Source organism: Ambystoma mexicanum, chromosome 12, assembly GCF_040938575.1.
Source record: "Ambystoma mexicanum isolate Mex_15411 chromosome 12, UKY_AmexF1_1, whole genome shotgun sequence".
NCBI classification, from domain to species: Eukaryota; Metazoa; Chordata; class Amphibia; order Caudata; family Ambystomatidae; genus Ambystoma; species Ambystoma mexicanum.
The window spans coordinates 117,703,405-117,730,997 of NC_090936.1; the positions used below are offsets into that span (position 1 = coordinate 117,703,405).

The 27,593-nt window shown below is 44.2% G+C and overlaps 1 protein-coding gene across 3 annotated transcripts in view; it reads right to left on the reverse strand.

Annotated features, from left to right (window-relative positions):
* SCUBE1 (signal peptide, CUB domain and EGF like domain containing 1) overlaps positions 1–27,593 on the reverse strand; it is a 2,600,196-nt gene that overhangs the window by 2,320,799 nt on the left and 251,804 nt on the right. For all 3 annotated transcript variants that reach the window (XM_069628128.1, XM_069628129.1, XM_069628127.1), the window contains exon 4: positions 11,423–11,557. In XM_069628128.1, the coding sequence (XP_069484229.1) occupies positions 11,423–11,557 (135 nt within the window). The remainder of the gene's footprint in view (positions 1–11,422; positions 11,558–27,593) is intronic.

Below are 27,593 nucleotides of genomic sequence, written 5' to 3' on the forward strand. Positions count from 1 at the left end.
TTAGACATTGGCTGCTCCTCTGGCAATGCTCAAAACTAGCTGCGTTCGTGCCTTGAACTCACATGGTGCAAAGTGTTGCATCTCAATTGGTTGACATTGCGTAGCTTTCCCCATGATCTTAACCCTTGTCAATGCCCTATTTGCCATATTATGGAAGTGCGAGTTGTGCTGAAGACCCGTGATACTTGACCTCTGAACCTTCGTCCTCCCACTAATCCCCTCCACTGCCCCTTCCCCCTGAACTCGCAAAAACCAAGGGAACAAAAAAACTCCCTTATAGTTGGAGAGGCCCTAGTACGAACCATAGGGTCACACTAAGGGGGACTCCCGCAAACCCATAACTAAATCGTACATAATGTGCGCATTTTGGCTGGCTTTTGCTGCTTCGTCCTTTGTGCTTAACCCCTCGCTTTCTTAGAAGAGGTTGACAGGAAGAAAGAAACACAGAAAAAAGGTTTTGCTTCTACTCTTGAGCAATGGCTCTACTTCGGTCCTTTATGGTGTGTTGAACCTTTTAAACTTTCTTGTGCTCTTAGTTTGCCCCCTCTTGGACCAAGGGCCTGTTGGCCTTCTAGGTGGTTCTGGGGACGACGAAAGTTCCTCCATTTCAGCTGCACCTTCTCCTCTCCCTCTTAGGTTCTGCAGGACACCATTCGCTTCCTCTGCCAACACTACCCTATATTCTTCGTTGCCATGTTCGAAGGATAGTGCAAATGGGAATCCCCATCTGTAGCAAATTCTTTGCTCCCATAGCCACGTAGTGAGAGGGTGACAGTCTCTTCTTTTGGCGAGGGTGGAGGCTGAAAGGTCCTGATAGATTTTTAATTGTGAACCCTCAAAGTCCATGTGGTTTTGCTCTCTCGCTTTCTGCACGGTTTCGACTTTATGCCGATGGTGATGGCATTTTGCGAGGACTGATTTTGGCCCATTTGGAGGGCCTCCTACCCGATGTATTCTTTCAAATTCCAGGTCCAGAGTGAGGGGGGAGGTGAAGAGTGATTTGACGAGGGCTTTTACTTGCCTTTCTGGGCTTGCTGGGGTTTCGTTCGGGGTTTCCTCGAGGCCTTGGATGCATATATTGGACTTTCTCTGTTCTTGAGATCATTGACCTTCGCTGCGAGATCTGCGTTTTTCTGCTCCAGTTCCTGGAAACAGCCTTCTGTTCTCATTTCCACCAGGGTGCTTGATTGTTGGTAGTTTTCCAAGGCTTCCACTTTGTCCTCTATTTTGTCAACTCTGTCTTGCAGTGCCGTCACCATGGAAGCAATGCTGCTGATGTCTGCTTTTGTGGCACCTTCCTGATCCGCTCCTGGGATGCTCGGGTGCTCTATCGGGGGTGGCGACGCCATGATTGCTCCTATGCAGCAATACTCGTGGAGTTCATGTGCAGTTGCGGGATACAGACCACCTGACATTTATCACTAATGGAAGGCCGCGCTGCTAGTGGGTTCGTTGTTCTTTAGCTTTGATTGTTTTATCGTTTTTGCTGGGTGCCTGGACCGATATTTCACTTCGGCTCTCGACCTGCGTGCTTGCAGTTTTTTCCAGATGAGCCCCGTGGGTTGAGTCCCCGGCATGAGTTTCTGCTTCCGACCAAGGTATGTTGCTGGAGAAAGAACCCTTGTTCGCACAAGCAAGCTACTGGAGTAAACGGCTTTGCCCTTTGTGCCCTTCTTTCGCCTGCGTGCTTTCCTAACTCTCGCCTGAGGTGCTTTCGAGAGGGTATAGCGCTTCTTTATGGAGGCGTAGTCCTTTGTATACTAGGGAGTTAGTGCTCCTGTGATGGCAACTTCTGATGTCCCTCTATGGCTCCATGGGTTGTGCTTGTGATTAAGGCCCTCTGTCGCCCAGGGTAGTGGCAATTGTCCTACCCTTTTCACCCTTCTTTCGACTGCTTGCTTTCCTTACACTTGCCTGAGGTACTTTTGGGAGGGTATAGCATTTCTTTATGGGAGCGTGGTCCTCTGTGCACTAAGGTGTTAGCGATTCCTGTGGTGCCCGCTTCTGATGTCCCTCTTTGGCTCATTGGGGTGTGCCTCTGATTGAAGTTCTCTGTCGCCCATAGTAGTGGCCATTGTCCTGCCCCCGTTTTGTTAATCTGCCTCTTGCGACGCAACGCCTGGCCACACCAGGATTTGTTTAGGTGTGTCTGGCTACGTAGGGCCGGGGTGGCCTGTGCACGTGTCCACCGTTAGGGCAGTCCCAGGACCTCGCAGCCGGCCGATGGGCAAGGGGGTGTTGCGGCCAGGCCTTAGGGTGCCACGATTCACTTGAATCTTTCCGCTGCCCCCCACCAATCTATGCTGCAGTATCTGCGAGTCTTCCCTCCTGCCCAGGCTGAGCCCGTGACACTAACCTTTTCTCGGAATGTAGCCGAAGACCCTGGTCTGACCAGTGTCTGCTGCTCCGGCTTTCCGGGTGAGATGTTGCTTGCCTGGTGTGCACGTGGTGCCCCCGCTGGGGCTCAGATGCCTCGCTTCTGCTCCCTCCATGCAAATTCAGCTTCACTTATAGGGAGTAGCTTTCCTCTTTTTCTCTTTTGAATTTGCCTCGCTCCCCCTCTTTCAATCGGGTGGCTTTCACAGCTGTGCACCGCTGGGCTTATTGCGCCCTCCCTGGGTGCAGGAGCGCCACCAGGCTGGTCTCGCTCCCTCTTCCCTGGCTGCGCCGCAGTGATGCGATCGGCCATGTCACCTCCAGGTCCTCCCGCATCCTTTGAAGAAGACCATACATCATTAGTAGCGGGGAACACTAAACCTATGGCGCAAAACATTATTCTAGGTGACTTTAACCTTGGCTACAATGGTCCCAACGACCAACCAGCTACCTCCCTAGCCAATGAATTATTAAACCAAGGATTCATACAAATCAGCACCCTACCTACTCATGAAAAAGGTAGAACTCTTGATTGGGTAGCAGACCTCAATTGCAATATTAACCTAAAGGACTCCTCATCTCTCGTATGGACTGACCACCATCTCTTGTCTCTCGAAACAATGTCAATAACTCAGAGACCAAAAAATCTGCCACTGTGCCACCTTGTCCAACTAGAAACAAATGAAACATCACACCCGTGGCCATAATACCTTTGGTAGTTCCAATACTTAATGCTATACCTGCCACACATGACCTGAATTTATTGGTCGACACCTACAATTATTCCATGACTAAAGCCAAAGACACCATTGCCCCGCTTAAACTGCGTAAAGGCAAACCCGTAGCACATTTGAACTCATGGTTCACTCCTGAACTCAAAACATTAAGCTCAGATAAAAGAAAACTTTAGGCACTTTGGAAATCGACCCCTTCTATAGAAAATAAAATCAACCTAACTAACATCACAGCCACCTATAAAAGCGAAATAATCTGCACCAAAAAAGAAACGTTCAACCTCACATTAAACCAGGCAAATTCCAGCACCAAAGAATTATTCAATATCCGAAAGGAATTAGAAAACCCTAATCCACTTGCGCGATTGGAATGACACCTGGCCTAGCAGGATCGTTGTCTGTTCTCCCCTTGTCCCCCCCCCCCGCCTCGTCGCGGCTTGAAACACTTGTTTATAGGCGCGTTACAAATGCCATATCATATCATATCATATCATATCACCTCCAGATACCTGCACCAAGGACAAACCTTGGTGCGCTAGCATTCAAAATGCTCTCGCCAATAAAATCACAGGGCTCCAGACTAAAATAGCTGACAAACGAACTCAACTCACATCCTGCAACCCCTCCAGCCCCACCCTGCCATCGACCTCCAGCCCCAACATGCCACTGACCGCACACTCCAACTCAGGCTTCAAATTCAACCATGTTACTATACCTGAAGTACAAACAATTATAGCATCACTGAAACCATTTAACTGCAAAGGTGACAGTTGCCCTGCTCAAATCATAAAAGATACAGCTAGAGATTTATCCCCATTTATTACCAAACTAATAAACTTGTCATTCACCAGAAACTCAGTCCCAAGTAATCTGAGACAATCTTGGGATCTCCCATTACTCAAGAAACAAACACTAGATCTGTCTATCCCCACTAACTATAGACCAATTACTACAGTCCCTTTTTTATTGAACATCTTGGATAGAGTTGCATACCTGCAGATCCAAGACTACTTGGAGAAAAACCAACTACTAGGAAACCGTCATTCTGGCTTTAGGCCCCAACATGGACCGGAAACTGCCCTTGTTGATCTCAAATGCCAAATTGACGAAATAAAAGACAAAGGTAGAACTGCCATCCTACTTCTCTTAGACTTATCAGCAGCCTTTGATCTGGTTGACCATAATATCTTATGCGACCACCTCTCATCGGCAGCACATTTTTCCAACTCTGCTGTCACTTGGATTCAATCATTCCCCACAAATTGAACGATGCATGTCTTCCCACCCACAGATGCAGCCGATCCGATCCCCATCACCTGCGGTGTCCCACAAGGCTCGTGTGTACCGCCCAATTTGTACAATAAATTTACAAAGCCCCTATTTAATAAACGGGACTGTCTGGGGGTCACCTACACAAATTATGCAGATGACACCCAGATACTCCCAACATTATCAGGTTCTTATGACCAAGATGTCTGTCGGATTAACGAAGTTTACACCATCATTCAGGCATGGATGGCCACACATGGCCTTTCCTGAATGATGATAAGACTGAGCTACTCCTTGTGGGCTGACCCAATAACTTGGCGAAATTGAGTCCCAAATACAGCAGCATCATTATCGATGGTATAAATATTCACATAGCCAACAATGTAAAAACTCTTGGATTCTATCTTGATGCCAACACCAATCCGACCAAACAAATCAACATGACTGCTTCTGCCACCGCCTACACAGGTAAACTGATCAGGGCCTGCACACCCCTAGTATCTTCCAATAGCTGCCTCATACTGGCCAGAGCACTTATTCAGTCCAAATTGGACTACTGCAATGGCCTATACCTAGGAGCCAACAAATCCATAATCCACAAACTACAGGTAATGCAAAATAATGTGCTCAGAGCGGCATTAAATATATCGAGAAGACAGGACATATCTGCAACTAAGAAGAAAAAAAGAAAAAAAGAAAAAAGTCGTTGCACTCTCTCTTTCATGCGCCACTTAAACAAAGAAAACTCCACTTAATTGGAATATAGAAATACATTTCTGTATTGGTGCGGGTAAGTGCACTTACCCGCACCAATACAGAAATGTATTTCTATAATCCAATTGAGTGGAGTTTTCTTTGTTTAAGTGGCGCATGAAAGAGAGAGTGCAATGACTTTTTTCTTCTTTGATTTATAAAGCAGAGTGGAGGAACCACATTTTCTCCGATGTTGCGCAACTCATGCAACACAAATATCTCTGCAATAGATCTAAGGGCGCTGAGGTCCATTTTGATAAGTGTCCCTTGGAGAAAGGTTCCTCAACAGGATTTACTTTTCATATCTGCAACTAAAAGCTCTGGAAATGGCTCTCCATTCAAGAAATAATTGACCCAAAAACCCTCTGCCTCACTTACAAAGCTCTGAACCACCAAGCCCCACCATATCTCACGGATAAATTTACCTTGAAACAGTCAACTAGAACCACAAGATCCACTAACACTTCCTGCCTAGTGGTGCCTAGGTTATATCTAAAAAGAGCTGGCGGAAACAGTTTCCCAGTTCTAGCCGCCCAACTATGGAATACACTTCCACAGGACATCAAAATTAGCCCAACATTCAAAAAATGCAGAAGTCACGTCATCATATGGTTACTGGATAAAAAGTAACTATACCCACCCAACACTGGAACACGGACACCCTATACCTTACACCTCATAGTACCACCACCCCCTTGTGATGCTTAATCTATTTCCTGCACTATGTATGTGTAAAATGTATATTACTTGTATTTATTACACTGTAATCTGTATATATAACTGTATCTTGTAACCGTTATCTTCACCTTAAGCGCCCAGATACCTCTGGGTCAGGCGCGCTTTATAAATAAAATAAACAAACAAACAAACCATGCAGCTCTTTTCACCGATCCCCGGGCTAAGGATAGGAAGTTCGGCTCCGGAATTTCAGGCTCTCGTTGAACGCTCTCTGTGGTCTGTTGCTCTGTTGATGTGGCGCTGGAAGGTGCTCTCACAGGCACTCACGCCGGCTGCGGTAGGGCCTCGTCAACAAGTTCCAGTCCGCACCTTGTTCGGAGGGAATGGTCCCACAATTAGCTCCAAGGATGGATATGCTGGAAGCTGGGCTCTTCCTACACTTGGCAGCCTGCTTGCTTTTTCCGAGGGATTAGCGTAACTCTTTTGCGCTGCCATAACAATGTGGGTTTGAGGGACGACAAGGGCTCAGGCAGCCATTTCGTCTGCACCCCCTGGTGGTCTCCCAATACCAGCTTTTTTAACCACAATGTCCTATATGTCCCCTACCAGGGCTGTTATCTGGCTTCTGTAGATTTTGGGGGGTCTGTCCGCCATGGGATACCACAGAACTTCATCTTGGGGTCTACCCACCACCGCCCTGTCTAGCCTTTGCCAAATATTGTCAGGGTTCCCGTTGAGTCACTCTCAAATTACTCTTAGTTGGGCTGCTCGGTAGTACATCAGAAAGTTTGGGACACCCATTCCCTCTGACCCGTAGGAGCCGTCATGACCTTCTATGCCATCAGTATTATGCACAAAAAAAGGCAAATACCATCAGAATTGTTCCTTAATATGTGTCTACTGTATTGTAAAAGTGGAGACTGCTCTTGTTTACTTGCACCAATCATGGCTTCTATAGTAGTCCTATGCAATACCAGATTCGAATCAGTACAAAATAAAAAAGGAAAAAAACTCAGTGACATCTCCTCACCGCCAACCGAACAGTCAAACATCACTCGTTAGGGAATTCCTTAGGTGCGTGCCATTGGTTTTATGGTGTTTTTTGCGGACAGGGGGTTGTGGCTTCAATTAAGTTGTAATTAACTGTAAAAACATTCCCAATATAATGTAGATCTATAAAATATAAAAGTAGATACTATGAGTCCAAATGTGTCCATTCAGAATCTCCAATAATGGCTAATAGTTGCTGCAGCAGTTCTGCCTGCTACAAGTCTCAGGTCAGCACCAAGTCTTCCCCACAGCACCGGAGCCAAACAGCACTCCTCAGGGCACTCCTTAGGTGCGCGTGCGCAGGTGCACATGGGCTGTTGGTTTTATGGCATTTTCGGCGGGCAGGGGGGTGTGGCCTCAATTAAGTTGTAATTCACTGTAAAAACTTTCCAAATATAACGTAGCTATGCTACAAGTCTCAGGTCAGCACCAAGTCTTCCTCACAGAACCGCAGCCAAACAGCACTCGTTGTGGCACTCAATTTAGGTGTGATTATATACTTTAGGTGTACCTTTGACAAGAGAACCATAAAGAAGCATGATATCTTGTACTCCTGTAATTGCAGCAATTATAGAATTGGCTGCATCAGGACTCGTAGGAAGCACTTACTATGTAGCAGGGTCATGGAAGCTTGCTTTTCTAGCAGGAATGTGTTCACCACTGTTGTGGTGAACCATGGTCCTAAGTATTTCAACCTCATATACTTTGAATGACGTTATACTTTTGTAGTGTTACAAACATGTGAGGTAGCTACCAGGACCTGGACAAGTGAGAGAGTGAATTAGCCAGTCATTTAGGTGGGGATATACAGGATCCTCTCTAAATGTTGAACAGTCATCAGAGGAGCCATTACCTTTGTAAACGCATGAAGCGCTGACTTGAGCCCAAAGGGAAGAGCCCCAAATTGATACTACCCCTATGATGTGGAGTAGCAGAGGATGGTGGCCAAATGGGGCTGTGAAAAAGTATGCCTTGTCCACATCAAGGAAAGGCCTCTTAGGAAACCATCAGCATTATCTCCTGTATGGATATCATTTCGATTAGTATGTCCCTGACATACACCTTCAGTCATTTGAGGTTCATTATTGTCTTGAAGCTCCCTTATAATTTGATCACTAAAACAAATATTGAGAACACACACTAACTACCCTGTGCCCCTCTGCTGGTGGGGCCTCTATTTACATCTCTTTATAGAGGACATCTTCAACCCATTCTTAAACAGAATGTCAGCTCATGAGTTCTCTAGGCCATGAAGCAACCTTTAATCCTGACTGTGCCTAGACTTCCAGTAACTGTACACGGCAGCCTATTCGGATAATGTGCAGTGCCCATTTCCTCCCTGATTAGGTATGTCCCTTAGATTTCTCTATCCATTTCTCGCTCTTCTTCTACTGTACGGATTCCATGAGATTCATTAGAAATCACAACAGTGGCGGTCTGACGAGAGGAGGATTCGCTAATTGGTGTTAGAGGTATTTTCCATCAATTGCGAAACAGACGGAGTCCCTCCTTAGAATCTCCTGTCAATCACTATATCACCAGTAGATTTGTACATTGTTTGTATTTGTGCGGGAGAAGGGGTTGCAACAGTAGCAATAATCACAGGTTTTCTAATGTTGAAATCGCTATCAGGTAAGGTGATCTCTGTCTCCTAATCTCTTCTGTGTTGTTCTGCAGTTGTATGGGGAGAGCATGATCAGAGACCTGTAAAAATCCTGCCTCATACTTTCTCTTTCTCCAGGTAATCTATTTCTAGTAATGTTTTGTGTAGTGATCACTCAATAAGGCACATATAAAAATGGAAACACTCACCTTCTCGTTACTATCCACACAGTAAAGCAGTCCAGAACCTATTCTCCTTGATTTGTGTCCTTTTCTCTGACTCAAACTGGAGTGCTTTGGAAATATGAAATCCGGAAATTACATTACAGAAATTAGATAGTGGATACAGACAAAGGAGTTCTTCCTCCATAGCAGAAACACCTTTATGGGTCACGTTCCCCGGGCCTCAACCTTGGGAGGAGCCTCTATATGGATGCCTCAATCAAAGAAATGAGTGCCCACTATTTACAAAACAAAAATAACACCTCATGATATTGTATAGTGTGCTGCTCATAGTCTAAATCTGCTACCTGGTTGTTCTTGACAAGTACATTCTGAATAATGAATCCCGCAATGCATTCCGTGTTTATGGAAGTACATAAGTACATACAGTTTGTGTGTTCATTATGCAGCAAGTCATGAAGCATTTTCACCTTTCTTTGGGAAATATATTGTTAATCACCAAAAGCAAAAGGGAAATGCATAAGATAGATCAGTGCGTTCAGCACTTGTTGAAGAGATATGTGTTCATATTCCTGATCACAAAATTCGAGATTCTTGCTAGCCGACTGTCTTTCCTCTCTCTACGGTTGTTAAACTTAAGTGCATGTATACTTTGGAAATAGCAGCACCTACTGTGAAAGAAAAACAGTGGGCCTGCGCCAGATTGCACTGGTTATAAAAACTAACAAAACATCATTATGGTGTCGGTCTAGAGCTTGGTTCTTCTAATTAAGGGTCATAAAAACTGGTAGTACCCCAATGAAGAATAGAAATTGTTCGTTGATAGAGGTGATAAGGTCACTACATTTGAGACTGTGAAACCAAAATGTTGTGGCTTACATCTTGGTCTTGCTATTGGATGATACAGTGGTCATGGGCAAACCATTTCACCTTACTGTCTAGAACTGTGATGTCTTCTGTGAACAGGTTTGTGTGCACTCATCATGGTGACATTATTTAGCCCATAAACTGCTCTTTAGTTTGTTATAGGCTATTTGAGTGAAGAAGTTGTAGAGAAAAGAGTCATCCAATTATCACAGAACTCTCCTTGCCTTATTTTCAAATCTGCTTCTCTGACACAAAAAACAGTTTGTTTTTTGTATTAAAATGTTCTCCTGCACATCATGAATAAAAATCAACAAATCTGTGTGTTGGATGTATTTAAAGATTTAAAATACAGAAGTAAAACCTGAGAATTTGTAGGCTCACAAAAGTTATTATTTTAGTTCTTGTGTACATCCCATGATGAGGGAAAAATGAAGCTAGAATCCTCCTTCTTCTGCCCATTTTTCTGTTAATCCTTTAAAAAATATATTATTATGATGGGTTATTTTGTGTACTTTACAAGTAAGCTCTACAAAACGTTTTTTTTTTTTAGTTTATGAAAGTCGAACATTTACAAATAATTGCACTGTGCTGTACTACAAGAACTGAGAAACAATGTAGGTAGTTGAGAAATTGCAGACACAGCATGTCTCAAAAATTCACCTCCTAACCAAAGTGTATCATCTTGCGCAACTCCTTTAATTTCAATGTCCACAACCTGTCAAAACTGACTGTCCCTAAATACTTAATAATTGCCAGCTACTAAGAGGAATTTACGTCTTATGGTACACTTGTATAAAAGCTGTACTCGTGGTTTAGCAGGCTATGATGTTGCTTTATATATGATAATACCAATAGTGATGACTTCTAGACTAGGAGGTGTGGGAAAAATCTACATTTTGAAAGCTGAAACACCAATAGACTGTTCATTTCGGTAGGAAGGCTTGCTCATTTAGTATGACCTAAAGTGAGCCGCCGGCCATACTAAGAGAAATGCAAATTACCATGCGGAATCCCCCATTTGAAAATGCTGAATGCAAGAAATTCTTTATGCTTGCCTTCAAATTACATTATTCGTCGGATTTCTGTCTCAAATATTTATTTTAAGTGCCATCAACATTCATACCTGAAGTCCCATTCACATATATTTAAGATGTCCTAAAGCAAAAAGCGTGTGCTGCAAACTCTCATCTCAGAACAGGTTATCATGCCATGTTCTTTCTGGAGAGGAGCGCCTGCTACCTTTTTTTTAACTAAAGCATTTTGCGTTTCGGAACATTTTGATTTATATGAATCCAGACCACCGTGCTTTCCTAGTACAGGTGTCAAGCTATTTTAAGAGGAAAGGAAAAGGCATAAACAAAGAATATCTTCTTTACAGGAGCAGAGCTTAGAACTACAAAAATAAAGATCTTTTCATGCAATGTGGTAAAGTTAGACACACATGTAAAGTAAGTAGTAATTTTTAAACCACTTCCACCTCATACAAATGGTTGCGGCTTTATAACAAGCACATTACTGCAAGGCAGTAACATGTTTGTTTTCCCAAACCTATGAATGAGAGCTTCTAGTTCTGGTGTTTCTGTTGGCATAGTGATCAGTGAACTACTTTCTAATTCAAACATACAGACTAAATTATATCCCACAGATCACAAATAGCTCCGAGTATACTTAATTACGTAAAAGCACGCTGCTTGTAGAACACTGTAAAAGAGAAGGCAAAATGCATGCACCCAATTCCGGTTTTTGGAGACAAGGTGCAAAACAGCATACGTTTTAAAACAGAACTCAGTGATACCAAACACTTTACTTCTTTTCATAACGTTGTTGATCAGGAAAATAAATGCACATTAGAAAAATGACTGGATAATCGAAACAATGAAATGCAAGTTTCATACTGATCTAAAACCTACCGTTGGAGCGATGAATACAGGTGTGCTGATTGTCACTCAGGAAAAAACCTTCCTTGCATTGACATTCATAGCTTCCCATTGTGTTCACACAGATTTGCTGACAGCCACCATTGTTATCTATACACTCATCCACATCTATATATAAAATAGACAAATATATACAACAATGTCAGCAGCATCCAACATTTTCCTAAAATGTACAATTGTCACTCTGCATATGAATGTGATTAATACAAATGGAATGAATGCACTAAGCTAAGATCCCAGAGAGTAACACATTACAGAAATGTTAATCTATATTTAGGACAAATGGAAGAGAAAATGTGTTGGGCGCACATTGCAGGCTCTGCTCAGAAGATGTTACAAATAGCGACTATTAATTTTTTAACAATCTTAAATTTAGAGTAAGAATACATACAATGAAATGGTGTGTATGAAATTAAGCAAGAAGAGTCATTTCATTAGCTTGGTTTGCTTTTGCTCATATTAGTGTATCTTTTTAATGAAGGAAATGTACGTAGTTGAAAGCTAGATACATATTTCAAATGGTTTTTTGTTTTATAGGCAGATTGTAAGTCCATTATTATGTGTTGTTATAGGTTGTGCTTTTATTTTTTGCACTATATGTATCTTGTTGCTTTTTTAATTTTCAAAGTACTTATTTTCCTTTTCTTTTGTACTGGGCTGTTTGTATTTGTTTGTATTTTTCTGTATGTAACGATAACAATGAAATTGAAAAGTTGATTAATTCAACTAAATCAATAAAAAAAATAATTAAAAAAAATACAAATGGTACCATTAAGCTTATCTGGGCATGTTGAATTGACTCTTTCTGTAAAGAATAAACACTTAAAGGGCGAGGCAAAATAACAAGACAGCTTAAGGAGATATTCAGAGTGGTATATTGTTCTAAAAAAAATCAAAATAAGGTTGAGCTGTGACCCTGTATGATACATCTGTTCTTGTGCTTGGCAATTCCCACTCTACTTGGAAAGGTGTACTCTTCTGACATATGGGAGAAAGTAGTATATAGTATTTGCCTTTAATTAAAAAAAAGCATGTTTCAATTACAAAAGCCACCTGCCGCACGTGTTGGCTTTATTTAGGCAACAAAGTCGACAAGACTGGGTGGTAACGGCCGCAGCCCAAGTTAGCATGCCAGATGGAAGTGAGGGACTTTAATGAGGGATAAGGTCCATTACCACCCGTTTTCCCAGAGCCCGGTTTCACCACTGCAGGAAAACATGGTTTTCCCTGTGCGCCCCCTCCTTACACTCCTCCTGTGAGGGGTTTACCTTCACAACAACAATGTTAGGCCATGCCATCCTCCCCCCACCTGCCCTGCGTTTTGCAGTGACACCCCCGCAGCCCCCCGTCTGCTCACCCACACCCCGTCACATTCCATTCCCCCGTCCCAGAGCCCTCCTATCATACCCATGCACACACACACACCTTACCCTGGACCTCCACCGTACCACGCAAACCCATCTTACGTTACTTCATGGTCCATGCCTAGCATATGCTGTTTCTGGACAGCCCACCGATGGTGACGGTGGCGTGTCGGGAACATTTTTCAATTAAAGTGGGCGGACCCTTTAGAATCCCAGCAAACAACTGTTGAGAGCACAAGCCATTTCTTTTGTGATGTTATGCTATTGGGCATTTGTATAGTGACTTTTACCATTGGATGATTCCAAGCGATGTGGGTTCAACGCCTGTGGGACCGTAGTCTAAGTCAGTGGAGAGAGTAGTGTAATAAATAGTGCTTTAGTGCACTCGGTATGTGTGCAGCTGAGCGGATTAAGTGGTGTAGCTGCATTCTAGTGCTAGGCGTGGTGCAACAGTTGTGTAAGATGAGTAGAATGTGTGCAGCAAGGCCAATTGGACTTGGATAGCTGCATTCTGGCAGCAGTGGAGTTTGTGAATGGGATTATGTGTGCAGCTAGGCCGATTTTCGTGGGGTATAGCTGTGCTCTAAAGACTGTTGAGGGGATCATGGAGTGGTATAAGTATGTGTGCCGCTAGGCCGAAATTAATCGAGGGGCATAGCTGCATTCTATTGTTTGTTTGTGCAGAGGAGAGAGTTAACATGTTGTTGTGTATGAGAGTCTGTGTAGACCCTGTTCCTGATGACCTTCCAGTGACTGTCAAGGGGATAGTATCTCCCTTTGGGGTTCAGGGCTATTAGGCTAAGGTCATCCCTGTGTCTTATAGGGTCTGCAATTGCTTAATGGTTTACCAATGAATACGGTTCAGTTCTACATCAGTACACAATATCCTAGAATTCACAGCCGGTGCTCGTGAGCCCGGTCCAGCATCGTCGCCTATGGTCATCCCTTTGTCTTGCTGAGTCTACAGTTTCTTCTTGTTATCGCCTTCTCACTGTGCCGTTGCATCAAGTTCTGTGCTAAATTAAGTGTTACTCACCAGAGTGACTAACGTACTACTAGTCCTTAGTCCCCTTTCCTCCATCCTGCATGGGGCATCCCGCGCTAGGACGGGAACATAACTTTTTTCATCAGGAAAATAACACTTTTCCTTTAAATGTATACGCGCACTGGGGCACGGCCTTAGGAGCATGCGCTCCGTTGAACCCACCCGCCAGTGCCACACCTCAGTCCCCTTTGACGCGTTGGCTGTATTAGAATGTTTAACAACCGGGCTCTATTGTAGGGGGAAGGATGGTGAGACATATGGAGGAAAGCAGACTAAGGACTAGTAGTACGTTAGTCACTCCGGTGAGTAACACATAATTACTCCTACATCCCGTCCCTTTTCCTCCATCCTGCATGGGCGATTACCACTGACTAAAAAGCCCTGGGGAGGATAGTGATTGTGGACTTTATGCAAACAGGTCACGCAGAAATGCCAGCCCGAAGACAGTGTCAGCCCGAGCGCTGGTATTCAAACAGTAATGCTTGCGGAAGGGCGATGGGGTGGCCCATGTGACTGCCTTGCTAATCACCTGCCATGGAACATGGCATTGAAAAGCGTCCGCTGCAGCCTTGGCCCCGATTGCATGAGCGTGCATGTCCCTTGGGACCTCCTTACACAGTGTCCTGCAAACCCTTGAACGGCCACAACCATCTATCTGGCTATAGACGCCTTAGACGCTTGCTCGCCTGGTTTCGAACCACTGAAGGTGAAGAATAAGGCATCCGATCTGCAGAAGTTCTTAGTCCTGGCCAAGTAGAATTTTAAAGCTAGTCTGACATCGAGACAGTGGAGCATCCTTTCCGCCTCCTCCACCGGGTTAGGGAGAAGGTGGGTGTTGTAAGTGGAAAAAGGACAGAGCCCCTTTAAGAGGGAAGCTCAAGACGATGGGAGGGAATGGGAAGTGGGAGGAAAGGGAGGAGCAAGGGAAGAGGAAAGGCAGTAAAGGAATGGAGAAATAAAGAGAAGGTTATGGACGACCCAGGCTCCCGTGTGGTATGTCCTAAGGGATATATGAGGCCTGAGTAGCAGGTACAACAGTGGGGAGCATGATATCCTCGCTGACATGGAAATATGAAATGACTTTTGGGAGGAACCTAGGATGAGTGAGAAGCACTGCCTTGTCCCGATGAAACACTGTGTGGGGTTGTATGGCAACTAGAGCCACAATCTCAATGACTCTGCGATCCGATGTGAGGCCCACAGAGTTTATTTTCACAGCAAGCTTGTAATTCCGAGAACTCTGAATGACACAGTTCAGTACTTCTCAAATTGGGGGGGCTCTTCACCCCACTGGGTTACGAGAACAGGCTCCCCACCTCTACTGCATGAATGGCCCTAACTGCAAGCAGTTAGGCAGCTCCATCTATCAGTATCCAGTTGGAAAACTCATGGCACACCGTCATTCTGTTTGTGTGAACTGTGGGAATGGATGACTATAACTTTGTGGTTCTGTGCAAGCAGAAGGAATGTATAGCTTTTGAAGCCATTTGTTTGTACACTGGATTTTCCTCAAGACCATTGAGATTACTCCCTGAAGACGGACCAACTCAGGTCCGAAATGCATTGGCCAAGTGGTTTCTGCCTGTATTTTTTCAATAAATCATGACTATTTCCACTATACCATTGTTGTTAACTGGCACAATAACTTGCTCTGAAGCTTATTTTATACACTTTGCTAATTTAACACAGCAATTGCTTTTAAGGTGAGTGCAACCCTCACCGTGGGGTCACACTCAGGTCCTTTGCTAGCTCCATCTATCGCTCATTCTCCAATCATACGCCTATGGAAAGCCGGCCTGGGTGAATGTTAATGTTACTGTTATAGGATATTTGTACCGCGCACTATCACCACCGGAGTGGTCCCCTGACGCTCTGGTGGATCTGAAAAGGAAAGGGGTGGGGGTGAGTTAATGGGAACGAGTGGGATAAGTGCAAGAGAGCAGTGAAGTGCTGTTGGCAGCTTCAGTTCGGTTAACACTGTTCGCTGAGCTTGGGGGTGCTTTCTGGTCGGTAGCCGTTGTGTGCTGTTGTGCGGAGCTATGTGTGGTTTGTTTTGTTGTTGCAGTGTAGTGAGGTTTGTGCGATTTGTTGTGCTTTAGGGTTGTGGTTGTGTTTGGTTAGAGTTTGAGAGGTGTATGCAGAGGGGTGAAATTGTTAGTGGGTTGGTTATTGGCTTTGCTATCTAGAAGTGATATGTGCTAAGGTTCCATGTTTTTTCTATATGTGGCGCGTGAATATCTCTGCATTTCTATCTAGATCCGGCACTGGCTAATATTCACAATCCTGTCTATGTATGACACATCCCCAAAATTGACAATTATATCCAAATGTGGCATTAGCCCACTTTCAAAATCCTCTCTAGATGCGAAGCAAGCTAGTATTCACAATTCTATCTAAACGTGGCATTGGTAATATTCCCAATGCAGTCTAGATTTGGCAATGGCTAATATTCGCTATTCTATCTAAATCTGGTACTTGCTAACATTCACAATCCTATCTAGATGCGACGCAGGCTAATGTTCACAGTTTTACATAGTTATTAAGCAGGTTAGTGTTAATATCCTGGTCTGCTATTGTCTGAGGGCAGGTAGAGTGGCAGGGCGTCTGGAGTAGAGTATTTGCTCTACTCCCAACCCAGGCCACACCTACCTTGATGGTTGCTGCTGGTTGACGGCTGGCCGCTGGCCTACCCTGCTGACACCTGCAGACAAAATCTGGAGCCGCCTCTGTGGGAGCCGCCCTTTGCCTTGGGGCCCTTAGTCGCATGGGCAGAGGGCTGCCCTGGGAAGGTTAGTTATAACCAGGTGGACGTACCAAACAGGGGAGGTGGGTGGGCTGAAAGATGTGAGGGGGAGGGCGGGACTGGGAGAAAGCCAGACACAAACAAAGGACTGCACCCCAGGAACTGCACACTCTACATGCAGGCCAGCACAGAAAAAACAGGGTCAGAAGCTACAAAAACACAAGAGAAACCCATCACAATAGCACAAATTGGTCCCAAAAACGATTGAAAAAAAACACTCAAACCCCTCCACTAGAGTACATGAAACAGGCCAAAAACGGATTACAATCAATGTACAACTACTCACTGAGCATCAACCAGCCCCTAAAGCTGTTTCCCAAGTGGTTTCCCTACCAGATCCTTCGAGATTTTAGTCCAGAAGGCAAGGGGGATATGGCTGCTGGGAGCATGGCAGAGACACACCTGACTATTACAGCCAATTGCAAGAGGAGAGGGCGGGACTGGGAGAAAGCCAGACATAAACAAAGGACTACAACCCACTGACTGCACACTCTACATGCAGGCCAGCACAAAAAACAACAGGGTCAGAAGCTACAAAAATAAAAAAGAAACCCATCACAATAGCACAAACTGGTCCCATAAACGATTGAAAAAAACACTCAAACCCCTCCACTAGAGTATATGAAACAGGCCAAAAACAGATTACAATCAATGTAAAGCTACCCACTGAGCATCAACGATGACAGTCGCAATCTTATGAGGTGTGCCTGGACCTGATTCGAAGGTGAAGGCTCTGGATGTGCTGCTTTCGTCGATTCATTCATGCCAGTATCTCCTTGCTGGGGTTCTCTGGGTTACCCACTTTCCGCTCACTCACAGCCAGATTTCATGGAACAGCTATTTTAACTCTGGACTGAGTTTCCATGAGCTTCTCTAAATGGTGGTAGTTTTCTGCTGCTTTTGGCCACCCCGAAAAGGCATTGGGTTTTAATAGAGCAGGCAACAGCTGGGCAGTACAATTGGGCTCAACCATAGCTTGACAGACACACTTGCTATGGAAATCTTTGATAACCCCATCAATAGTGCTCTTCCAGAGGCTTGGGATGAAGTGGGGTGAGAGGATAATCTTGCCTCTTTTACTTCCCTTCCCTCTTCACCCCAATTCATCAAAATGTCGACTTCATCCTAGTTGCACTAAAGAGGACGTTTATTGGAGAGAAAAGGGATGACCGAAACGGAGAAATGTGTTCTCTGGGGGAGGGGAATTTCAAATCCTTTGGAATTTGGTGTCAGTGAATGAGAATGGGTCTGCTATTATCAAGGGATGCACTGGGTTTTTCACAGCGATACGAGGGAGGGGAGATTCACTCTCAAGCCAATGTCTTTGATTCATTGATTTCAAATACATCTTCTTCCAGGCATTTAATCTCCACTATATATAGTATCATAAAATAGGAACACATGTGTAGTGTCTCATAAAACGAGATGAGCCAAGACATTATGTAGGCCGCCAGAGTAAGATATCTGGCAGGGGATTAGGACAAGTGCGGCTAGGACATGATATGTACGCTACACATTTCGACTCAACACAAAATAATGTATAGCTGATATTCACATGACATGATATAGCATTTATAACATGCCTGTACACAAGTGTTTCTAGGCAACACAAGACAAGGAGGTGGAAACATAGGGATGACAAAACAACAATCTTATTAGGCCATGTGTCATTCAGATTGCGCAAGCACGGGGAAGGGGGAGGGGAGAAGTGCAAAAGGGGGGATGGAGAAGTGCAAGTAATCAAAAGTGCAGCCAGCAGGTGGCTCAGTGCAGGTAATCAGAAAGTACAGCCAACGGGTGGCTCATACGTGCAGAGAGAGGGGACTGTAGGGTTACAGATACAGACCACAGGTGCTGGGGGAGTCAAGAGGCAGTTGCATGTCCACAAAACTACATATTCTGTTAAGTACTCTGACAGGTTCTTGAAAGGTTGCAGTCAGGCACACACATCTGTGGTGTGACTATTTTCATTTACAAAGCATTTTGTTGGAGGTTAGGAAAGAGTTCCTGGCAATGAAGGGCTTTTTAATTCCTGATGAGCCTTTGTACATGCTCCTAGGTAAACACATAAAACCCTATCTGCACATCACTCGAGTGAGGGGGTGCCTAATAAACCAGCTTCTATTTGTGAGGAAGCAACAAATAACTGCTCTCTGGGCTAAGACTATGATACCCACCTTACACAACTCGCTCTCTAGAGTTTAAGCAACCTTGCAATGGAAGAATTACGCACAGAATCATCAGCCTTATTTTCTATTGAATGTTAATAGCATGCAGGGGACCACTAACTTTAGAACATACGTGTTTTAGGGTTCCTGAATGCAATTTTAAACCTTAACAAGGCTGAGGAGAAAAGAAAAGAGAAAAAGAGAGGTAATCTAGCTTGTGCTCTTTCATTTTCTTGTCTGCCTTGTGAAAAAGTAAACACTTCCTGAAAAGTACACTTTGCAGACGTTTACTAATGGAATCCTATGGAATCTACCTGGTTCACACCTATATGAGAATGTCAGTCAGGTGTGAAATAAAATGCACCTATGAGATAGAGGTGGAATGCACGTCAGAGAGCTTATCTCCGCTCCGTGCCCCTTATCCGCCCCATCTCTTCTGCTCGAGGGTGCGTCCGCCCAAGCAAGGTGAGAGCTCCTCTCCTCAGCGGCGTATCTGCATATTAGCGGGAAGATTGTCCCGTCTACGCGCCCGCACCGCAGCCCCGCCTACCCCCTCTGCACCTCCATCGCAGCATTCCAGGAATGAACGCCTATGCTCGAGGTTCGTCATCTCTTCCAGTGCCCTTCACGTCCCAGTCACTATCCCGCACAGGCCAGCCCCACCCCTGCCCTGCCACCACTGCGCCTCCCCACACTTAGGGAAGGCACCTAGTCCCTGCACTCTGAATCAGCTGCTGAGGCACCCCAGCCTGGAGGCCTCCTTCCGTCCAACGCCCTAAAAAGACATGTTAGGCACTCCCACTCACAAACTCTGGCATCCTCCAGGACACCTCAACTCCGATGCAGGGGTCCCCGAAAAAACTATCCGGAGTGCACAAAATGCAGTAAGAACATCAGAACATGCCCGCTCCACTGCCGCCATCACCCCCATGTCGACAAGATGTATTTCAGTCGCTGCTCTCATGATAGATGCTGCTGCAGTTACTGCTAATATGGTTGCCCGGTTGCCCCTATGGTTGTTGATGCCTGTACTGATGCCCCCTTGATTGCTGCCACTGCTACTGTTAATATGCACCCCATGATTGTTAATGCCTGTACTGATGCCCCCTTGATTGCTGCTACCTCTACTGTGAATACGGTTGCCCCCTTGTTTGCTGCCACTGGTACTTTTAATATGGGTGCCCCCATGATTGTTGATGCCTGTACTGATGCCCCCTTGATTGCTGCCACTGCTACTGTTAATATGGTTGCCCCCATGACTGTTGCTACCAGAAAGGTCAATACTACAGTACCCACACCCGTTACTGCCACCCCAAGCACTTCATCCATGCTTAAGTGTGCTCTCATCAATGCCCGACTGCTCCCAGCCCATGCTCTCGACATCCACGACCTTCTCTGTAACTCCAACCTTGACCTACAATTCATTAGCGAGACCTGGCTACACAAAGCCTCTTGCCCACCGTGGAAAGTACGAAAAGTACTGCTTACTGGCCTGCTGTGCTGCCCCCGCTTCTAACTGCGGCCGTGGATTATTCCCTGCTTGAAGGCGAGCTGCTGCAGAAACGACGCCTGGAGGACGTTTTAAGAAGCAACCCTGGTGTTGCCTGACTTCCTGATTCGTGATTTGTGTGCAACACAAAGAAGGTCTCCTTCCTGCGTCCCACCCCTGTGTTGAACTAGGACGCCTTTCTTTGTGTCTATAAATAGACTTGTGCCCACTCACTCGTACGCGCACCGTGGAAAGTACGAAAAGTACTGTTTACTGGCCTGCTGTGCTGCCCCCGCTTCGAAACTGTGGCCGTGGATTATTACCTGCTTGAAGGCGAGCTGCTGCAGAAATGATGCCTGGAAGACGTCTTAAGAAGCTACCCTGGTGTTGCCTGACTTCCTGATTCGTGATTTGTGTGCAACACAAAGAAGGTGACTTTTCCCAAAGTTGGATTGGATTGATTACGGTGTAAAGCGTGTATCGCGAACGCGGTACACAGCGTGTAGCGCGAACACGGTGCACAGCGTACCTCCAGAGTGTTTAACGTGGTGCATCAACGGCATTAACTAAACGCAGTTTTTTTTTTCTCTTTTTCTCCCCTTCTCCCTCTGTTCTTTAAGGTCTCCTTCCTGCGTCCCGCCCCTGTGTTGAACTAGGACGCCCTTCTTTGTGTCTATAAATAGACTTGTGCCCGCGCACTCGCGTGCGCACCGTGGAAAGTACGGAAAGTACTGTTTACTGTTCACGGTGCGCGGGACACACAAGAGAGTCTACAACTTTAATTCATATCTGTGTATACTGTCCACTGTTCTTGGTGCTCACTGGTAATTTAGTGTAAGTAACTCCCCCCCAATTAAGTGCCTGACCAGGATGGTGTCTTCCGTGGGGATTTGAGTTCTAATACTAGCGTGAAAGGGTTGACTGCAATTATCCACGTGTGTTGAGGGTGGAGGATTACTTTTTGGGGGTGACTGAAGCCGGTCTTATGACTTGTTTTGAGTTTGGTGACTGAGGGACGGCGAGGTACGGAGTGAGGCTAAAACAGCTTGTGTAATTAAAGTAAATACTGACCCTTGTCGGTAAATAGAAATCCTCCTCCTCCCGAGTTCTTCTCCCAGTCCTTTCTACCCTATAGCGATTACCTAACCCTGATTTGTGGGTCCGGGGAGGTTCTTGAGGAGGTGAGGTGTTGGTCTACGGGAAGGGTGTCCTTGTCTTCTCCCCCCTCCCACTATGGCAACAATCCTAAGAAATGGGAAAATTTGTCTCCCGACCCCAGTCACAAAAACCCCTAATCTTGATTCATCAAACGAGGGCTGTGACCCTCCTGTATTGAATAATGGAAATGACATTGTTGATAGTAAGACAGACAGTGTGATAGGATGTAAGACAGATGAACAAAGGAAGAGTATTTTGGATGTGGGGCGGGAGATGGATACAGTTAGTGACCTTTTGGGGAATGGGTCAGCAAATAATCAGAAAATAACAAACATTGTACAGGATGTGGAACTATCTCACTTGATTGCACAGGTACATGCAAGGGACAGGGGTAATGATTCAGAGGATGAGTATGATAAATTTACTCCAGCGGGTTTATCGTTTGACTCCCAAGCTCCTACTCAGACAAGTTTCTTGAGTATTCGAGAGACTTTGCCCGCCCACCAGTCTGTGGAACTTTCTAGGGAGTCAGAGGATACAACCTGGATGTGTCAATGATGTCACAAACTGTGAAATTGGAGCTAAGTAAACGTGTAATGCTATCGAGAGGACCTTCCACCCCTGTAAATGCTGCACGAAATGGTGTTGACAAGGTCCATCTTTATAACACCCTTCCGCTAATTCAGACAATGGGCCCTCATAGAATGTTTTCCTCGAATGTGAAATTCCCCCTTCCCTCAGCATCAATTTTTGCTGAGGAGGGGGGGCAACAATGGCCATTGGAGGAAAACTTCGCTCTGCCTATTAAAGAGGGTGGAATTGGTTCAATGGGGCAAAACGAAAAATTGAGCTCTGAGCCTAGTAATCATTCCCCCCCTCCTAGGCGTTCTCTAACCAGTTCTCCAATTGTGGGGGGCGAAGATCACTTTGAGGAATCTCTGCCAGTAATTTCTAGGATATTGAATCTCCTGGAAAAGGGACATGAGTTGACTCACTGGGAAATCAGAGATCTGAAACGGGTTGTATTAGACTCACAAGCAAAAAAACTTAATCGGGTGAAAGGTTTCTTAATGGGCAAAATTGGTAATGATATATCAGGAGTGGGGCATTCTACGTTACCCTGCCATGGGACGGCTAAAACCCAAAGTTCCCAAACATATGTTGCCTTAAATTATCGATGAAGTGACTGCTTAGCAGTAATAACAGCAACTAAATCAACAATGACTGACTTCGCGTCTGTAAATAACAGCTTGGAAACATGTAACGGAGGGGAAAAACAAATCCTTACAGCAATGAAAGAACTATATCAAAAAGTGAATAAAGTAGAACAGGGTGTCTCCCGATTGATCCAGTCCTCTCCCCCAAAAATAACTGGTGGCGAGAGTGAAAAACGTGTGGTGGTTCTAAAGTCCGCGTCTGACTGTCCAGATAGCCCATTGGTTTTAACAGACTTTCTGGAAAAATCAAAAGACGGAAACAGCTTGCTTGTGGGCGCTCAAAATACAGATGATATATTAATTCAAGATTTTGAGGGTTACTCGCTTTCAAGACGCCAAAAACGGTTGGCTATAAGGGCAAAGAAAAGGCAGCAAAAAAAGAACCAATTCCTGGACAAGGCTCAAATAAAAACTAAAGAAAGTACAGTCGTGACAAGTGAGGTGGCATTGTCCGACTTGATACAGCTTAATGAAGAGAGTCGAATGGCCCTGCAGGTCTTGGTCAATAAAAAAAATAATAAACTAAAAAAAGAAAAAAATATAAAGATCGAACAAGGGGGGGGAGTGTAATTGGTGGAAATACAATCTCTGGACTTGAAAATAAATCTGGGATATCAATTTTGAAGGAGGAGGACTGTAGAGAAGTAAAACAGCTTAAATGATCTAACTTCTATACAGTCCTCGAAAAAAGTACTTCAAGCCAAATTCTACCACAGGAGATTTTAAGTCAGGAAGAGGAGGCCCAAACGACATCCTTTGAATCTAACAGGTTGGACTTTACCTCGCTACCGAGGGTTGGTAATCTGGACTCCCTAGTGACAAGTGATGTGGTCTCTTGGCTTCTGCCGGTCAAGGCTCCAGAATCAGAAACAAACTCAGCCACCATAAAAAAGGAGGCTGCAGAGCTAGTTTCATTGGGGTTAAATACTGCTTCACACCAATCTGTAGAAGCACTGAAGAAAGATAGTAGTGACTTACCAACAATCATTAAGAAAATTCTATTGGATCTGTTACCAGATGCATCCAAGCTTAGAACCCAGGAACAAAGGGATAGTCAAGATAAGGGAACTCGTAATTTCCATCTGGACCATGAGGAGGGTCCCCCCCTTATTAACATACAAGACGAGCAGTCTCTGAAATACCATACTCAGATAACCCAATCAAGTATGGGGGAAAACTCACAAAGGGACTGGGAGAACCCATTGGAACAACCTTCTAACCTTAAAAATGGTCAAACAATTCCCTATCATGACGGGGATGCAGGCTTGAATCAACAACTAGTCCCTCCAACCCACATTAAAGACAGTGATCTGCGTAATATGACTTGGCGTCAACCGGCACTTCCCGACTATCCAAGCATCTTGTTATACAATCTATGTGACATCGGCGGTCCACCGTCTCTAAATAGGGCCTGTGTGTTCTCACTGTTTAATGAAATCCCAAAATTGAGATTAATCTCTTCTGCCGATATCAGCTTGATTGACTTTATCCACCCTTCGCGGATGGATCACGTGAGAATAGTCCCAAGGTCCCAAAACATCTTTGACCTTATAACCCAGGAGACAGAGTATTTTAATAAAATGGGGTATGATATCCTTGTCTTCAGTTATGGCTGGGATAAAGATAGGGTCCCGAAAGATCAGAAACCCACTGTGCCACCAAGATAGGAGGAGAGGCGTATCAATAGGGATGTTAACATCTCGCCAAGAGGGGGTGATGACCAAGATTGGAGATGGCTAGCGCTATCCCTGCGAGAATCAATTTCCCAAATCCAGACCTTGCAAAAGAAACTTTAGAGTTTCTGATTTTACGCAGAGTTGGAAAATTCTTTCATGGAACTCTAGGGGCTATTCAACATTAATGACCCCAAATGAAGTATGTATTAAATTTAAATCTATGGATGTAATCTGCATCCAAGAAACTTGGTTGAGTGCTCCGCTTCATTTGGATGGTTTTGAATGTCGATACCAATATGCAACAACAGGGCTCCGAGGTAGACCGCCTGGCGGCCTACTAACAGCAGTGAAAATAGCCTGTGGAACGCGTATAATGGAATCTCTAAATTTTGTAAGTGGTATCTTGGTGTCTATATTTGAATGTAGGAATCTGAATTGTTTGACTTTTATCCTGGTAATGAACATTTATTACAATCCACTAAAGAACGCAATGGACAAGTTTTTGCCATCAATTAATACTTGCCTTCTGAACATGCTGCTCAAATATAGAGGCCTTGAAATTATAATATTGGGTGATCTTAATTCAGAGATTAAAAATGGAGTGGGAATGTTTAAGAGGATGGGCTCTATTTCAATTAGATCTATGGGTCTATCGGGACCGATTGACGGCGCTCCCTTTTCCACCACACGCAAAAGTATGCAGGGGCACATTTGGTCAAAACTCTTTCTTTCCTGGGGACTCATTCATATGAACCCGGTTTTTGAAACCTCCGTAAATGAGCATACATGGTCGAATGGCAGACAAAAATCAGCAATAGATCATATGTTTTTTTCAGAGCGCTTCGCAGCGTCTTGTGTTGATTTCTGTGTGGGTGATTCCTACACAAGTGATCATAGAACATTGGTGGCCAAATTGCGTTGGAACTTCACTAAACAAATCCAGGATTCCTTTTCAACTCCAATGATAGTGTCATGCAGTGGAAATAGGATTAGATGGCATGATGGTAACATAGAAAAACTTAACGCCACCTTTCTCTATGAATACGACTGTACGGCGCTTTCCACAAGACAAATACTACTCTCTGTCCCTTTTTTCAATGAATACGTAAAATGTCTAATTGACAGCTCCATAAAATCAAAAAAAATCGGAATAACAAGACCGCAACATGCACATATATATGATCCTATGGTAAGGACAAAAAAAAATGAAACCAATAGACAAATTAGAGCAATCCAAAAATCCAATCAACAACAGGACATAAAGATTAATGCAATTAGGTCTATTAAACAAGCAAAAAAAAATTGGCTGAAATGCCACAAGATGTATATGGTGGAGAAAGATAACACAGCGATGATAACTGCATTAAGGGATCCATCTGCCTGACATTTTTGGACCTTAATAAACTCATTAGAAAAAACACAGGCTATGCGACAAACTGTGTGTGTGCAAGAGGATGTCTGGGTTTCTCATTTTTCCACCTTGTATGAAGGAAAGTTTGCAATGACAGACAGTATAGAAATAATTAAAACGGGAAACTGGCAATGCAATTTTGATGTAGAAGACATAGAAAAGCAAATCAAGGCTTCCAATACTTCAAAAGCTGCAGGACCAAATGGGCTAACTAACAGCACACTTAAGAAAAACCCAGAATTGTGGGCAAAGGCTCTTTACATATTATTTTCGGATATTATGTTGACTCGCACCATTCCATTTTCTTGGCGGATTTCCTATATTGTTCCGATATATAAAAAAGGGGACAGAAGTTCCCCCCGTAATTATCGTCCGATATCTATTATGGATGCGGACTCAAAAGTATTTGCAGGAATTGTCCTCCGGAAAATCGAGGAATGGATGCTTGAAAATAGGATACTCTGCATGCAGCAATTTGGCTTCAGAAAAGGTATGGGCACGGAGATAGGGGGCCTAATTTTTACTCTTTTCTTAGAAAAGGCATGTAAGAAAGCCGCCACCCCCATATATTTTGCATCAATTGACCTTTCACATGCATTTGATGAGGTGGATCGATCAATATTGTGGTCCAAGTTAGCTTTAATGGGTATTCCTTCTGGACTCTTAACTATTCTCGTTAATTTACACGAAGACTCCTTAATCCAAATCCGACTAAACCTCTCAGGGGATCTGTCAGGGCCTATACAAACTAGCAATGGCTTGCGACAGGGCTGCTTGTTTGGACCCACTCTCTTTAATTTATATATAAGAGATGTGGATGGGCCCATAACGGCTGCCTCGCTTGTCGCTCCTAGGATCGAGGGTGGGAAACTCTCTTGGACATCTTATGCAGATGACATACTTCTGATTGATTCTACTCCGGTGGGTCTCCAGCGTAAATTGCTGGCGTTCTCAACTTACGTGGATGAGAATGGACTGTCTATTAACGAGAAAAAATCTGTTGTAATCTCACTGACTAATCGGAAAAAGCTCCCCGTGTTTAAATGGAAGATAGATGGATATCCATTACTAAAGGTTTGTTCACTTTGTTATCTGGGTTTCCCTATTTTCTGTGGCGCCTCTGTCCATATGTATTGGAATTATTACCTCGATAAAGTGGATAAACTTATTTATCAAATGCAAAAGGTTGCCATTAAATATTGTAAGTATGCAGTGACCCCTGTAATCAAGTTTTATAATCTTAAAGTTTTACCCAAATTGATATATGGTTTTGAGATCTTACCGTTTCCCACACATAAATTAGCTGCCAAATTGGAAGCCAAAATTTGGCAGAAAATGTTGTATTGTCTACCTAAGGGAGTCCCGATGTCAGCTATCCGTTTCGAGTTGGGTATTTTATCACTTGACAATAAAATTAAGTTGAAGAGACTAACCTTTATCGGAATTTACTACTTGCCAAAGAAAATACATTATATGCACTGATTGGCGGTAGATTAAGAACTGGTTCTTCGACTTCAAAGTGGTTGGTGAACCTACAAACGGACTGTTTGAATTACCTTGACTCAGTTTGTTTAACATTGGAGACCTTGATTATTAACCCACTGAGAGTTAAGGAAAAACTTCAATCTCTGGATTGGATGCAATCAATGGAACAGGTCAAGTCCTCCAGGATCTATAAACAGATTATTTATGACGGAAAAAAAATGGGTATGCTGGAATCATACTTAGTTAAATTTCCTGATCCTAAAAGGAGAGCTGCATACATGCGATTTCGCTTTAATGTTCTGTTAACTGGGGAAATTTTAGAAATCCG